The following is a 12,964-nucleotide window of genomic DNA, read 5'->3' as shown; positions in this document are numbered from 1 at the left end:
CTTCCTAATATCACAATAGTTAAATTGTACAACAAACAGAAAAAATCACGCAGAATACAACCCTCTACACCAAACACCACGATACCAACTGCCAATATCAGAAGTACTTTTCTGAATCAACTGTTCAACAAGAAAAAGTTCTACAAAATTCCAGAACAGACACATACAGAACATATACCTCTTGATGGTGATATTTTTACCAGAGAGAATATTATGTACGCAATACTCGCATACGATAGTCGCAAAGGAATTGGACCTGATGGCATACATATAGATATACTCAAAGCAGCTATCGACACATATCCTCCAGGTCACAAACTTTAAGGAAAGCCAAACCCTTAATCACCATTTCTTAAAATACTTGCCTGTTTATTCAACAAGATATTATATACGGGCATCGTACCACACGCCTGGCTGTGTACTATGATCGTTCCTATACCAGAAGTAGAAATTCCCGCAGGTCCGCAAGAGTTTCGACCAATTACACTCACGCAAATACTTAGACGTATTTTCCAAATCGTACGGTTGGGATACATGAACCAACACCCAGCTTTTAAAACGCATAAAAGACAAGGCGGCTTCAAATCAGGACACTCATGCTTCACGCATGCCCTTACGCTACATGAATATATCAATCAAGTAAGCCCACAAGACAAAGATACGCATCAAGTATTCTTAGACATAAAGAAAGCTTACGACTCAGTCAAATTGTACCGCTTATGAGGTCTCCTTCATAACCGAAAGGTGCCCACACCACTCATTACACTATTTACAAACATGTAACATAATGTAACATCGCGTGTGACATACCAACAGATCCTATCTCCACAGTTCCCACGGTCCCAGGGCCTCACCCAAGGAGACCCAATTGCACCCACATTATTCAACATATACATAGACCCACTCTTAGAAAACCTTGAAAAGATAGACCCTCACGGTTCTCGCGTGGGTCGACGACCTATCCCTTTACAACTATGATACAAACAAATTGCAACGTTGCCTTAACCAAACACACGTATGGGAATACGCTCCGGCGTCGAATTCCATCCCACCAAATCAATACATGTTCCACCAAGAAACGAGAAACACAAGAAATCATTGATGCTTGGCGACTCGATCACCACACCCACGCTAAATACTTGGGATTCCCAATGTCATCCGATGGTATTGATGTACTCAAGATGTTAGCAGCCCGCATTAACACTCTATCCGAAACAATTGAACACAGTGGCACACACGGATTTCGAGCTGGTACACACCTACACCCTCATAACAAACTCACTATCTTTAATGTATTTATTATATCAAAGATCACATACGGCCTCGCCTTCATACCATTGGCAAACCCATCGCTTATCACACAAATTGATTCAAAACTCGAACAACTAGACACCATAATTCACAAAGCAGCAGGGTATATTACATCCACAGCCGCTAACAAATTCCACCCAAACGTCCAACAAAGACAATGTATATACTTCTTAAATTCTGTGGGCAACTAACTGCCAGGGCAATGTGCACCTGGCAGTGTGTTTGCCTGCTTAATCATCTTAAACAAATGTCAAGTAGCAATAACAGAATTATTTACTGGCTACAAGAACCGCAAACCAATGGCAAAGGACCAAGAACTACACAAAATGGCAACACGTGAACTTCGCTTCCGCCTGCTGTATCCGGGGGAAGAAGACCGCTATCAATTCGACACTCCACTGGAACATCACTGCTTTAGTAGCCTCTTATTTCGCGTCCCGACGATAGTAGCTCTTTACATCACAAAAAGGTATATGTTCACGCTAGAAAAGACCCCGGCAGGTCTCACATGCATAGGTTGTGGTAGAACCCCATATACTACCTCACACTTCACATGTCCAAACGTGATGCCCTATGTGTCCAAACTAATCACACCTCGACAAGAAGTCGCAGTAGATAGCAACCTTATCGATGCCCTCTACTCACGCAAACGATATACGGATATGCTTACCCTCCACGACCAGCTACAGGACCTACACAAGGGCCCCGTTGCGCCAAGGCCCTTAACAGAACATATGTTTCCAGTACCACGGCTCATCACAACTTTGGTGCACACATTAGGCATTGATAGTATGCACCCACAAAATATCTTCACATGGCCATCATTGGAGATAAGACGCCGCTTCGAGCAACCAAATAGACTCTTGTGGATCGATACACACAACATTGACTTTAACACGCTTCACCCTGAAGCATGTGCATACATCGTAACCCCACAGTACTGGAAGCGGACACTTCCCAATCACCACATACACCCACTCTTCGACATCGACCAGGATATAAACAAAAACATCCCCTTAGACATCACACTAGCATATATCTGTAACAGTGTTACCCCACCTGACTTGATCAATCGTTGGCGAATATCCTTACGGCAGCTATGTATTGACTTGAAACGGAATAGCTTATATATCACGACCCACACTGCGATGAAATGTCCTCCACCCCGTCCCCATCCTCCCTGAAGGCCTACCGGCAGGCACAGTCGCACATAGCGGCCCGGTGATGCGGTAGTGAGGAAAATGTAGCCTTCGTGCCATTACACTTACCTCATATTTAGCTCCAACGATATTCATACTTTCGTCAGTATATCGCCAATTCTTGTGTCAAGTCAGCCAAGGTACCTAGTACAGATATATACACGACATAACAAATAGAAAACCCCACCCATCGCCAAACCAAAACACAAACGACCAGCCAGAACAACCTGATCATGCAGACCGCCCTTCCCTGAGAAACAGGGCCACGGCATCTGCCAACACCTTGCCGGTAGCCACAAGTCCATTCTGGACATCAAGGCATTGTATATAGCAATAGCGTGTAAACAAATAAAGATACCTAAACCCTAAACCCTAAAACCCTAAAATACATTTGCTGTAGTTCCTACTGACTAGCGCCTTCTCAATACGGTTTGAACTTTAGGTTGCACCCACCAAATTATCTTTTAGGGTTTTTAGTAGCTGCTGAGATCAGCGAGACCCGTATTCGCCATTTGCAATTAATTCTGCGCGCTATCTATTTCAATATCGCAAGTTTTCGATTAAACATATTTTTTTCCATACGAATAGAACAAACAAACGATAAAATAATTAAACAAGTGATCGTTCAAAACGCTTTATCGTATATAATGAGGTTTCGACTCACATGCAAATTGCTTCAGCGAATCTCTCCACCGCTTTGTAGTGAACGGTCGAAGCATATAACACACGACAGACACGACAGTGAGTGGCTACTATTCATGATATTGTACTTTATTTCTAATATTTTCTATATTTTAGTTTCTGACGCGTTCAGGTACAGAAAAGCACATTCACAGTCTGACGCCGGATAACCAACAGTACACGGATTTGGATTATAGGCGAGAGTGGTGTGCATGGCCGTTATTATATTTCTTGTTCTCACTTGAATGACGATCAGCTTTGAGACGCTGACCTATCCACTGCGAACAATCTACTTCTCTGAACAAAGCAGCCGTGGAAGGGAGAACACTCAAAGTACTTGACACCACTAACTGAGCCATTATTCATACCCGCTGTAAGTGAAATGTTTGCGTGTAGGTGTAATGTTTACGTGTAAGTGGAATGTTCACGTGTAGGTGTGTTTACGTGTCAAGTGTGATGTTTATGTGGGGTAGCGATGAGCGTGTCTTTGCGCATTTACACGTTTAGCACAGAAGCACAAATACACAAAAGTCTCCAATCCTGTATGTTAAAAGTCTTTGTAAAATACGTTTCCGTGCAGATACATGTTCGCATGTTCCGTATGTGTAATACCTGAGCAATTTTATATGTACCAATACATCTTGAAGACGTGGTGTTTGTGGCTGTGAGAAATAATGCACTACCACTGCAGACCATTTGAGAATTTATGATGAGGCATTTAGAATGAACATATGCACAGGCACATAATGTATGCACTCGCCTACACGCAGCACAGATGCATAATTCCTGTCCATCAACTATATGTATAAATCAACCAGGACATCCGTATATTACTATGAAAGTCCTGGCACAAACTAACACTTGCACACACACACGTCCGCATATATGTGATACAATGGACGATCCAAATACGATTAGTTTCCAATATAATTCAAAACTTATGGAAAGTTTAAAATAAAGTTCTCGTGGTCCAAAAATGATTTTCTCTACGTAATACTGATAGAGATTCTCGTACAAAACCTCATGTAAACAAATATCTAAGCTTAAGGAACTTGTCAAATATACGAACAATCTCTAAAATTTTGCTGGCATATGAATATGCACTAGGTTATATTTTAAATATATTCGCTATTGCACACATGGGATAGTCCAGAAAATATCGTTCGTACATGCAGGTGAATTGATTACCACTTCATGGTCCGTTTCCAGCGATTCATATTACAAGCGATGGAAAATCAAAACCAGCGTATGCATATATGTATAATGTAAACACACGACTCAACAAATTTGATTCTATAAAATAAACCCCCGTTTCATTGACCTCGAAAACACTTGCCATCTGTGTCCAGCTCAACGCCATACCAGGTGCCCTGGGCGAACTTGGTGAAGCCAATATACCTGTAAGGAATGCAGGGATGGGCATGCAGTTGAGGGAGAGACATGTAGCTGCCAGTGAGTGCTACGCCAGTCATGTCCCACGCCAGAAGCCATCGTTACGATGGCGTTGCAAAATTAGACTGACACAGTGAAGCTATGTACATTAAAACAATTCAACAAAGACCCCCCGTTCGTAAATGAAGGCTATAATCCTATGTATCACCAATTTTTGTACATGAAGTATATCAATAACTAGACACTAGATACGTACATATAAGCTAATAGCAAGTAGATATACTTCACACAAATACAACCTATTGTATGCCGTAATGCAACCCGTCAATACCTGCATTGTGTTGGATACACACAAATACACACTTATCTACCGACATTCTCGCAACCGAGCATACAACGACAAAATATGCCATTGTTTGCAGCACACACATGCTACATTTTCAAGCAGAATAACCTTGAGTGGTATTGCCAATTAGCAATGTAATGCAAACATAAGCAGAGCCACGGCACTCGATGTGATCTCGCGATCACTTGCAAGAATATCATGCATACTGGTAGATATATTGACGAGATCAGCTTATGTATATATGAACATCATACATCCTGGTAGATATATCTACAAGACCACCATACGTATATATGAACATGATGCATACTGGTAGATACATCTATGAGATTAGCAGACGTATACAACGTATATATGAACATCATACGTATACATGAACATCATACGTATAAATGAACATCATGCATACTGGTAGATATATCCACGAGATCAGCATATGTATATATGAACATCATACGTATATATAAACATCATGCATACTCACAGATATATCTACGAGATCAGCATATGTATATATGAACATCATACGTATATATGAACATCATGCATACTCACAGATATGTCTACGAGATCAGCATATGTATATATGAACATCATGCATACTCACAGATATATCTACGAGATCAGCATATGTATATATGAAGATCATACGTATATATAAACATCGTGCATACTCACAGATATATCTACGAGATCAGCATATGTATATATGAACATCATACGTATATATGAACATCATGCATACTCGCAGATATATCTACGAGATCAGCATATGTATATATGAACATCATGCATACTCACAGATATATCTACGAGATCAGCATATGTATATATGAACATCATGCATACTCAAAGATATATCTACGAGATCAGCATATGTATATATGAACATCATACGTATATATGAACATCATGCATATTCTCAGATATATCTACGAGATCAGCATATGTATATGCGAACATCATATATATATATGAACATCATGCATACTCACAGATATATATACGATATCACCATACGTGAGCATCATGCCTATCGGGGTTCGATTCTATTGGGGAGATAGCGAGTGAGGAATGGGATGTGGAAAACCATGCGTTTGTGACGCGAGACTGGCTTTGGGCAGATGACATATAAATGTGAGAAGCTCGACTGTCCAGGGCTTTGCGTGATAATGCATGATTGCAATGCTAGGCAGATGACATATAAATCTGAGAAGCTCGACTGTCCAGGGCTTTGCGTGATAGTGCATGATTGCAATGCGTGGCTGTATGTTCTCGTTGCATTGACGTAGTTTAGGTTACCTTTTTAATAATGCAATCGTGTAGGGGTGAGTGCATACATACAGGCCAAGATGCATATCGACGTGACTAACTAGCTCTCAAGATAGGTAAACATTCAGATAAAACGCATATCTCAATACGTACGTATTCATATTCACACACAATCATATGCAAACACACACACGTGCGGCATACGCCATGCACGCCCATCCACTCACCTGACGATGCCCTTGCCATCTTCCTTGGACGGGATACTGACGCGATCGCCCACATTGATGACCCCCACAATCCCCGACGCCGCACTCTCGGCCCGCACCTGTTCACGCACGCGCTGGTCTCTGACCTTCTGCTCCCTGGCCTTCCAGCTTTGGGTTGGTCGCGCGTCTTCAGCGTCGCTGTTTCTATCGCGCGCAGGAGAGCGCGATGGCGTATGGGCGCCGCTGCGTGAGCTTGTGCGCGAGGTTGAGCGTGACCGTGAACGCGAGCTTGTGCGCGAGTGCGACCGTGATTGTGATCGCGTGGCATCGTGCACCGCCTTTTCGCTGCGTGTCACTGCGTCCCTCCGCGGCCTATGCCCAGCCAAAGTATCATCCATGTGCGCGAGTGCATCCGTGAGCGTGGACGTGTGCCCGTGATTGCTGGGTGTGTGCGGGTGCTCCCTCCTGTCAGCATAGCCGTGTGTGTGTCTGTTGCGCTTGTGATTGTCTCCATTGCCCTCGCTGGCGTCGTTGTTGCTATTTTTGTCGCTGTTGGTGCTGTTTTCGTCGTCGTCGTCGTTGTCGCTGCCTGTTGTGCTGATGACACTGTTCTGGCGACTGAATGTGCGTGGCAGCGTGGCTGGTTGGTGTGTGTGTGGATCGATGACCATTGGCTGCCCCGTGGTGGTGGTGCGCGTGTGGTGTTGCGGCAGTCGTTGTCGTGATCGGTCGCGTCTCCTCTGCCTGTCGCGTGCATCAAGATCAGTGCCTGTCTCCACGCCTCTATCTCTATCTCTATCTCTGTCTCTGCCCCTATCTTTGTCTCTGTCCCTGTCCCTGTCCTTGTCCCTGTCCCTTCGACCGGGTCTGTCTGGTTGTGCATGTGTACCACTTCTGCGCCCTTCGTGGTATGGGCTTGTGTGCGTGCGCGTGGCCACATCATCGGCTGCAACGGCGTAGTAGTCCTCGTCAATATCAAATGCGGATGACCCATTACCTGGTACTGTGTCCATGCCATTTGCCCGTGCTTTGTACATGCTCTCAGCAATCCCCTGTTGTTTCTGCCTGGTAATTCTCTCGTCCCGTTTTGTGTCCCGCAATACAAAGCGGGATGAGTCGGCGTCTATCCTTGCTCGGCCATCGCGCTCCCTGTCGCGTATTCTTCGCTCTGCCGTGTTGACATCTGCGTCATGCGTGTGAGCTATGTGCAATGGTTGCCTCTGCCTGTCCACAGCGGGCTGGCCTTGACGGCCCTGAAATCCAAACAGGACATGAGTGGTTATGAAAAAATTCACACAATACAGATCTAAAAGCGACAGAAGTGGACACGATACAATCATTCACCATTCATATGCACTCACTAACAGAGGGTACATCAAGGAATACTAGACACTACAATCATACAACAATACAATCATTCACCACTCATATGCACTCACTAACAGAGGGTACACCACGGAATACTAGACACTGCAATCACACAACAATACAATCATTTACCATTCCTATGCACTCACTAACAGAGGGTACATCAAGGAATACTAGACACTACAATCATACAGCAATACGCGATCATCCAGCGCCATCTCCGACTGATTTTCAGACAATCTGTTAATTAAGACAACACAGTTCACACCGATTGCACCTCCTGTCGGACACACGGCTGTCAGTAATCTGTTAAGAAACGGCCTAACCCTAAAAAATATGAAAAGCAATGCTCAACACACTGCAGTGGCAGTACTTAGACGGAAACCCACGACAATACGTGACGAGCTACGCCAGAGATCACGTAAATGGCACCAGCGCATGTACACATATGTAACAGTCACCTCTAGACTATGCAATGGACTTGTGGGCGTGCTACTTGAGGATAATTTATAAATATGAGCGGTACACTCTGGTATGTATTTAAACCCTAAACTGTGCACCCTGATACAAATGCTAACTCACCATATGTACGACGACATCTATCACAAACACACATACACACGCGTACGTAAACAACATACACACAATTATTGGCCTATAGGTCCGGTATGTATATGCATAAACCAGCGCTGGGTAGTAGGTATTTGTGGTTAGTCGGTATTTGTGGTTAGTCGGTATTTGTGGTTAGTCGGTATTTGTGGTTAGTCGGTATTTGTGGTTAGTCGGTATTTGTGGTTAGTCGGTATTTGAGGTTAGTAGATATTTGTGGTTAGTAGGTATTTGTGGTTAGTAGGTATTTGAGGTTAGTAGGTATTTGTGGCTAGTAGGTATTTGTGGTTAGTAGTTATTTAGTAGGTATTGCTCATCAGCTGCCCAGCTGTCTCACCTGCATTAAATCGTGCTTGAAGGAATTCCACTGCGGGTCCACAGTGACGCCGCGTGTGTCTATGTCTGAGCCATGGCCACTGCCTGCGCTGCCCTGGTGCGCATTGTGCGTGTGAGGGGAGTGGTGTGGTTGTGGTGAGGTGTGGGTGGGTGGCGTGTGGTTGTTGCTGTCGTTGTCGCTGTGGCTGCCCGTGTCATTGGCTGTTGTGTGGTGTCGTGCGCTGTGCCCATGTGCATGGCTGCCACCACCGGTAGTTGTAGTTGTCTGAGCTCTTCCGCTTGTCCTCGTGCCCCTGTCTCTGTCTCTGTCTCTGTCTCTGCTGATGGCGTTGTGTGTGGTGGTGTATGCGTCATGCGATGGCTCCAGTCGGCGGTAGCTGTGCCGTCGCTGCATGCGCTTGCTGGGGCTGTTGTCGTCGTCGTGCTCTGGTCGGCTGGTGCCATGGTCTCTGATGCTGTTGCCATGGTTACCGGTGTCTCCCCCTGTATCCCTTGCGCCGTTGCCCGTGTTCTTGATCATCGCCGCGTGTGCCGTGTGTGCTCCTAAGGATGATCGCCGTATGGCGTGAGTGGTTACGTACGCCCCAGCGCCAGCGTCTGGTGCGTCCACATAGGGCTGTGTGCGTGGGTGTGCCTGTGTGGCGTGTGCTGCATGGGGTGCCTGTCTCTGCCTGTCGCGTGCATCGTTGATCATGTTCATGGTCTTGAGCCGCCCGTCCAGCCACAGCATGACCTCGTCCTTGAGTGTATTTGTGTGTGCGCTGTTGGGCGGGTGTGTGTGTGTGCTCTTCCAGGGATCGTCTGGCCCTCTGCGCCAGTGACTGTCGGTGTAGTGGTCGGCTGTCGTATGGCCCTGGCTGTCTCCGTCTGTGTGGCCATTGGCTGCTGCCACCGTTTCTCGGTTGCTGTTGTATCGGCTGCGTACCAGCGTGTCCACGTGTGCACTCGCCTGTGCCTGTGTCTCCTCCAACGTCTGTGCGTCTCTGGGCACAGCAGCGTCGCTTGGTGTGGCGGGTGGCCCGTGCGGCAGTCGCTGTAAATACCTCTCCTCCAGACTCAGCACAGTGACGGGTGAGTTGGCTTGTCTGTGGCCGTAGCGCTCGCCCACCGTTGGTCTTGCGCGTTGCAGTCCTTCGATTTCGTCTCTGAGTGAGTCCAATGGGTCTCTGAGTTTGCGCGCACTCCGTACGTGAGCGTCAGAGCGATCGGCGCTATGGATTGGGTGGGGGTGGGGTCAAGGGGACGAGGCATTAGAACACAGTGATAGCCAAGCAACGACGTTGAGGTGTGGATGAGGCATATACATACACAGATACACACATATGTGTGCATATGCATATATATACACGTACACACAGATAAATATATATACATGAATATGTATACACACATACACACAGACACATATGTACACGTAGGTACAGGTACAGATATGATCAATTCGAACCAACATCAATATTTGAATATTTGTAACATATCATATAAATGTATATTCAAGTCGGCAAGTACTGCATCATAGAAATGCGCATGAACACAATAGTAATTGCATATACTTATGCACGTGACAATAGTAGTTGCATATACTTATGCACGTGATAATAGTAATTGCATATACTTATGCACGTGACAATAGTAATTGTATATACTTTCGCACGTGACAGTAGTAATTGCATATACTTATGCACATGGCGACCCTAACTATCAATTGTATGTGGTGGGACTCAAATGTTACGATGTGATGATATATCAACAGGCGGTAGGTATCACGCGCTAATGGATCATCCAAAGAACACCATTATTAAATGCCTCACCCACAGAATATCACAGTGCGAGGAAAACATATGCATACGCAGTGGAGGTTTGCCAACTAACCCTAAAACCCTAAACTAGACGGCAGACGAGCCTCTCTCACCTCCGATCCCTATCGCCCGGTCGAGCATATGATGTGTACGTGTCTGGCGAATACATTCGGTGGGGACTGTCTGTGTCTCGTTGGCTGCTGTTCGCAGAGGTAGTGATGCGCGTGCCAATTGCTGATGCAGACCGCTCTCGTGCCTTCTCAGCCGCCTGTTCGGCTTCGTAGGCTCTGTTAGATAAAACAGAAAAGGGAAATTTAAAACGGGACGAAACTCTTGTCCCGCTACTAAATGGTACGATATGCGTACGTTTGTTTAGAAAAAAATATGTGTCAATACTCTTGCTAATATATGTGAGAGTACTCACATTTATGTATAAGGATTGCTACACAGAAGTAATAGGGGTTTTAAGGGTTTAGGGTTTAGGGGTTTAGAAACTTTAAAATCATTGCTACACATCCATCTATCTGTAATTGTTTCGCCTTGTGTGCGTTAATAAACGTATTGGCTTCTGGGTCATGCATACGTCTTCCATCCATATGGTGATAGCTAGAGATTGGATAATGGCACACGTGAACCTCGAAAGTGGCCCACCGTCAGTACGAATTCAAGTGTGTGTAAGTGTATGAGCAATGCATTGTACGTTAACGTGTAGTAGTTCTACACCTCGTATATGACGCGCAATCAGCAAATTCACCACACGCGTGCACAGGGCCTTCGTTCTTATAACGAGGTACACGGAGTGCAAGCTATTAACATGTAGGCATGTATGCACACCGACTAGAACTGAACGCACCATGTGCATATTGGACTGTGCAATGACGCAGTGATATGAACAGTTCATAAAGAGACGAGAATGCCTGTATATCAACGACGCAATGGTATGAACAGTTCATAAAGAGACGAGCATACCTGTATATCAACCACGCAATGATATGAACAGTTCACAAAGAGATGAACATACCTGTATATCAACCACGCAATGATATGAACAGTTCACAAAGAGATGAACATACCTGTATATCAACCACGCAATGATATGAACAGTTCACAAAGAGACGAGCATACCTGTAAATCTCCATGGATGAGCCTGGTCTATGGCCATCGCTGGCCTTTACCGTTGCACTGCGTCTGAGGGTGTCAGTAGCAGAGGGCGGTCGTATCTACAAAGTCAGCGGAGGTCAGGTTTAGGGTTTTAGGTGTTAGGGTTTGAAAACGTTATAAACATTCTGTTCATTTCTGGCGACGAATATGAGTACATAGAGGTGGATGTAAGATATGATTTCACTTAACTCATGCGGCTGGACATCCACGACAGCCACTCTCGCTCAATCAGTTGCTATTGAGCGCACACAGGATTAGGCCTTTTTAAAGTTTAAGGTTAAAGCCTAAAAACCCAAAACCCTGGAATTCTAAAAACAAACCACTAACAACACACATGAAACACAACACCCAACGAAGTCAACGGTAACATATGAAAAACCAAGTCAACGGTAACATATGAAACACTACACCCAACGAAGTCATCGGTGACATATGAAACACTACACCCAAAAAAGTCAACGGTAACATATGAAAGACCACACCCAACAAAGTCAACGGTAACATATGAAACACTACACCCAACAAAGTCAACGGTAAACAATACAGCATACAGTATAATTCAGAACTAAAAGGTTTAGAGCTAAATGGCTTGTCAACGTTCATAACACAAGTAGCACAGACTTTAGTGAAAACCAGACCACAATATCATTCAGACCACCGAATGGTACACACATATCATTATTTAGGTTTAGGGTTTAGACTAAATAGTACGCACATATGCCGATTGGGATCGTGTGGCAGCCCTCGGGATGTACCGCCTGTATGACGGGGCATCCGTTCCTCGGTCCTTGTCTGCCATTTCAACTCAACCAAGTGCTCAGCACTCACGAACTACTATGGGCAATTGCTTTAGGGTTTTTAGTTGGCAATTGCAAGGGAGAATATTGAGAAAATTAGTACAAGAGATATGAATATGAAAAGATAGACATGATCTCATTGATAATTGTTGAAGAATGCTAGTACAACTTCAATACATACAAAACACATGCTACATAAAGATTTATGTATATAGTTATAGGTGATAGTAGATATATAGATACTTATATATACATATATATACCGATATATTTCTAATGTAATACATGTATAACTAAATATACACGTAGGATAACACACACACACATATATATATATATATATATATGTATATCTACATCTGTATATATATATCATATGTAATTGGTGACTAACGACAATGCCTTATGAAAACGTATGCATCATATATAATTCTATAAATACATACACACACGCACACAAACACACATGCACACACACACACACACA

General features: G+C 44.4%; 1 protein-coding gene across 2 annotated transcripts; it reads right to left on the bottom strand.

The window, feature by feature from the left end:
• Window positions 1–3,278: 3,278 nt before the first annotated feature.
• Window positions 3,279–12,479, bottom strand: SARC_09261 (the record flags this gene model as incomplete). Of its 2 annotated transcripts, none has more annotated exons than XM_014296731.1 (7): window positions 3,279–3,562; window positions 4,554–4,589; window positions 6,429–7,660; window positions 8,722–9,931; window positions 10,633–10,806; window positions 11,645–11,739; window positions 12,396–12,479. In XM_014296731.1, 7 exons carry the CDS (start codon window positions 12,477–12,479, stop codon window positions 3,550–3,552), a joined length of 2,844 nt encoding a protein of 947 aa, XP_014152206.1. The 2 variants fall into 2 exon arrangements, with proteins under 2 accessions (XP_014152206.1, XP_014152207.1); XM_014296732.1 differs by having other exon boundaries at window positions 3,513–3,562; window positions 4,528–4,589.
• Between the last annotated feature and the right edge of the window lie 485 nt (window positions 12,480–12,964).

Source organism: Sphaeroforma arctica (genome assembly GCF_001186125.1).
Source record: "Sphaeroforma arctica JP610 unplaced genomic scaffold supercont1.920, whole genome shotgun sequence".
NCBI lineage: Eukaryota > Ichthyosporea > Ichthyophonida > Sphaeroforma > Sphaeroforma arctica.
The sequence above is the reverse complement of the archived record's forward strand: the minus strand, read 5'-3'. Positions and strand labels throughout refer to the sequence as shown.